At 48.5% G+C, this 3,993-nt stretch overlaps 1 protein-coding gene across 1 annotated transcript; it reads left to right on the forward strand.

The window, feature by feature from the left end:
- The first annotated feature begins 445 nt into the window (after positions 1-445).
- Positions 446-3,309, forward strand: LOC135401453 (serine protease inhibitor swm-1-like). Its single transcript, XM_064633869.1, has 3 exons — positions 446-605; positions 1,586-1,907; positions 3,023-3,309. The coding sequence occupies exons 1-3, from the start codon at positions 536-538 to the stop codon at positions 3,258-3,260; spliced, it is 630 nt and encodes a 209-aa protein (XP_064489939.1). The 5' UTR covers positions 446-535; the 3' UTR covers positions 3,261-3,309.
- The last annotated feature ends 684 nt before the right edge of the window (positions 3,310-3,993 follow it).

A 3,993-nucleotide genomic window follows, 5' to 3' on the forward strand; every position in this document is an offset into this window, starting at 1 on the left:
TTTGTTGACTCGTCTAGGTCTTGTCGCGATGAGCAGCATTAATGCCCGCGTTTTGCAGTGGTTAGGCTTTTTGAAATGCGCAGTGTTTCATGTCTATGATTAGCACAGTAGATGGTTAGGAGTGTACGTGCGCGATTAGCTGCATGTGGCGATGTTGAAGTTCATGTACATGCGTGCATGTTTTTCCCTCGCTAGCGCACTTTTATTGCCCGGTTATAAGCAGCACTACACATAAATATAGCCTAGAAGTACACGTAAATTTAGTACGACGCCACGCTGTCCCTTCGGATATCCTGAAGCACTGCAGCAGAGAGTCCCATGCACTTCCGCAACAGCCCAGACATGTAGGCTGCTGCTGATTAATAGGACACCTGCTGTTGTTCCCTTTGCGCTCAAAACAGAGCACGTGTGTACACCTCGGAACCGCACAGATGGTTGTCGCGAACACAAAACACGCGCAAAAGTGGAGCAACAGAAGTGTCGTCAATTCTACTTGCTTGAAAGGCGCATATATGTCAAAAGCTGCGAGTCCGACATGGTCGCTCAAGCTCTCTTCGCTTTCATCATCGGGCTCCTCGGAGTCCATTATTGTGCTGGTTCTGGCGGTATGCTATCTTCAGTTCCTCTTGGGCTGTGCAGGGAAACACAAGGAAAGGCATTCTACCCTATAGCGGAGGAGCAATATTCCGATCAAAGCGGAAATTTCCAGCGCAGTCTTTCCTTCTGTTTAACTGCATACGTGTGATATTTTCGTTAGCCCAAATATGTCCCTTGTGTGACGCTCTAGTAATGTACGCGAATTGGCTGTCGGTATTGTAACGACGTAGGAATGTCAATCACTTATGTGACTATGCCAGTACCAGTAGTCACTGAACCAGTTGATACTGAATCAGTGTGTATCCAGGCATTTTTCAGCACTACCCTAACACACTTAATTCCACCAGACATTTTAAAACGCCGTCCCTCAAAACAAAGAAAGGAAAGAAACGAGGAGAAATATATCTGTGGGAAACGCCAGCCCAAAAGCCCGAAACACCACGGATATGGGTGTCAATCGACACATCAATCATCACACAAATAGGCTGCGCAGAGAACGGTGCCCAGAAGGTTGGCAAAGATTTAAAAAGATGCTTGAACTCATTGAAGCGTACAGCGGATGCGACCAATTCCACCCGCACTATTGGACGTCCCTTTCCTCGTGGAATCTCATACAAGCTGGACGCCAACCCGGTGCATAAGGTTATACACAGGAAAAATATATATATATATCATCTTTAACGCCCTGCTGCGTACATTCGCAATGTCTTACCTGTGGTACATAGCATGCGGATTGGACTACTACGTAGCTAGTCTCCAGTTATGGTAATGTCGTAAACGAAACCGCATTATGGTGCGGACTGCGGAGAATGCTACAAGTGTCAGATGCACTGCCGTCCAGATCCACCAGTGTCCTAATGCGGTCAGGAACAGTTGCGAACATACGAAAATCCGCGTTCGAAATGTGCCCCGACTTTCCAGGACACCAACTATTCATGCATATCTGACAAACAGGTCTTCCGCACAATTTCTTTTTCTCTCCGTACAGGAGTTCGTCCACAGCCGGAATGCGGAATGAACGAGATTTCTTCTGAGTCATGCAAGTTCCCGGAAAGATACTGTGGGGGCCCTAACTCGAGGCCTCAAAAAAACAGGGATGGGTGTCGTCCTTGCGTCTGCAGGCCGGGTTACGTGCGTAACTCCAAAGGAGAGTGTGTCTCGGCCTCAGATTGCAATAAGTGCAGGGCAGATGAGTTCTCGGAATACCAGGAGTGCGGCACCGCATGCCCCTTGATATGCGGGGAGCCCGTGCCTGAAGTGTGCATTCTGCTCTGTGTCGCTGGCTGCTTCTGCTTGCCGGGTTACATAAGGTAAGATCCCATATAATTATTCTGTGCCGTTACGTTATCAGGCCACTTTGGCCCTGCGCAACGCGACAATAATGGACATTCATATTGTCAAAGAAATGTGGCTGGAAATGCATTGAGATCACGACACCGTGAACACGCTGTCCCCGTGTCAGAGAATACATAGGAAGCTTGAGCGTTTCTGAACCACCGGCGACAACTATACCACAAAACTGTAAGGATTCGCTATGTAATACCGCAAGTTTAAAATCAGAGAATATTAAGGCAGCGCGACTTTTGAGAAAGAGAAGAGCAGGGAATATAAAGTGGATGATACGTAGAGTCCAGCGCGGGTACGACTTTCCCGGCATACACCTGTGCGCGTGCAAGCAAGATAGTACGAGTGCCGCAAGTCGATAATTACGAATTCGGGTGATCATTTCACGGCAACACGGCCTAGCGCTCGGATACTGCATCACGTGACCGTTGCCACCCGAACATGAGTGCAACGAATCTAGCGGTTTTGGTCACTTGGATCACGCCAGGGGTACCGCGGTCGCCCGTCTTCGGGTTCCGTCGTCGGCTAAAACCACGTGAACTTCGATGTGCGGACCAATCAAAGCACGCGGACCGTTGCAGTGCGGATGTTGCGACACCGGTCACAGTTGGGCAACCGCTGCTCGAGCGTTTGGAGACCACGCGAAGTGCTAGCTGGCAAATTCCTGGCGCTCGGAAAGCGCCAGGCGAACATGCGAGATTGCTTCGCTTTGACAGAGCCAACATCACTGCTCGGAATCTGGCAAAAAAAGAAAAAAAAAAAAGGTTAGGAAAAAAAGGTGCCACGAAATGACCACCCGAACTCGCCGTAAGGCCTAAGGCCTGTTCCGACATACAGCAGCGTGCTAATATAGAGCTACGAAACAGCTCGCAAAAACAGATCTCACGGTTCACACTTTCAAAGCGGCGTTAGCGCTCTAATTCAGCGGAAGTTCGGTCAGTGTGTCATCTTTCAATGCCGCTAACACGAAAAGTGACCACCAGTAGGATGAGCTTACGAGCATGCCACGTCACAATGTGACGTAGGTGGATGCTCCCTTTACTCCTCTAATATCTGCTTCCCTCCTTTCTCTTCCACGCAGATCCAGCAAGGACGGCCCCTGCGTTCCAATTGACACCTGTCCCCCAAAATGCGGGCCTCACGCTCATTTCAGAAGGTGCGCTTCCAACTGTCCAGCAGTCTGCGGCAAGAAGCCTGTGGCTTGTACTCAAGTCTGCTTACAAGCGGGCTGCGACTGCGACGAGGGCTACATTCTCAGTCCGGACCGATCTCGATGCATCTCTGACGAAGAATGCAGACGCATGCGGCCTCGACAGTAACCGCTCCTACCTATCTTATCGAGCAACAATAAATTTGAATATTGGGGTAGCAATATAATCTTTTCGTGGGATACGGAAATCAAGCCGCAACCTTGGCAAATATGATTGCATGATACCAGATAATGTGCTGTTCCTGAACTCCACCCATACTATACTGGACAGGAGGTAAGCTCCTTTAGCCTTAAAACGTAGGATGCCAGCGCTTTCATCCTGTTCGATCCCGATATAGCTGCTGGGGTCGTTAGGAGAAATCAGTTTTTCTCGGATACAGTTTTCTTTTTTCTTTTCTTTTTTTTTTTTCATAGAGTGCGAGGTGAATATTCTACTCCAGAGAGGTATACCACTCGAAATTTATTTTTCACGCAGACTTTGCAGTATACCGTCGCTTTGTAGCTTGGAACTCCTTCTACGTTATGCGCTGTGGCAATAAATATACGAAATTTATTTACCCGCAGTAAAGTTGTGGTGGTTGTTTTCCTCGTTTCCCTCTGCTTGCTCGGTAACCCAGGAAAACGACGTCCGGGATACTCAACAATAACTTGTTTATTTACACAACGACAATATTTACAGGAACAAACAACTCGACGAGACAGTCTGGCCGGTCCGGCCGCTGCGGAGTCCGGCAACCAAGTCGACTCCAATCGTTCACACGCGGCTTTTAAAAGCGCTGTAACGAAATTCACAGTTCTCAGAAATACACCACACGTGCTAAAACATCCACATACAACACTGT

Source organism: Ornithodoros turicata, chromosome 7, assembly GCF_037126465.1.
Source record: "Ornithodoros turicata isolate Travis chromosome 7, ASM3712646v1, whole genome shotgun sequence".
NCBI classification, from domain to species: domain Eukaryota; kingdom Metazoa; phylum Arthropoda; class Arachnida; order Ixodida; family Argasidae; genus Ornithodoros; species Ornithodoros turicata.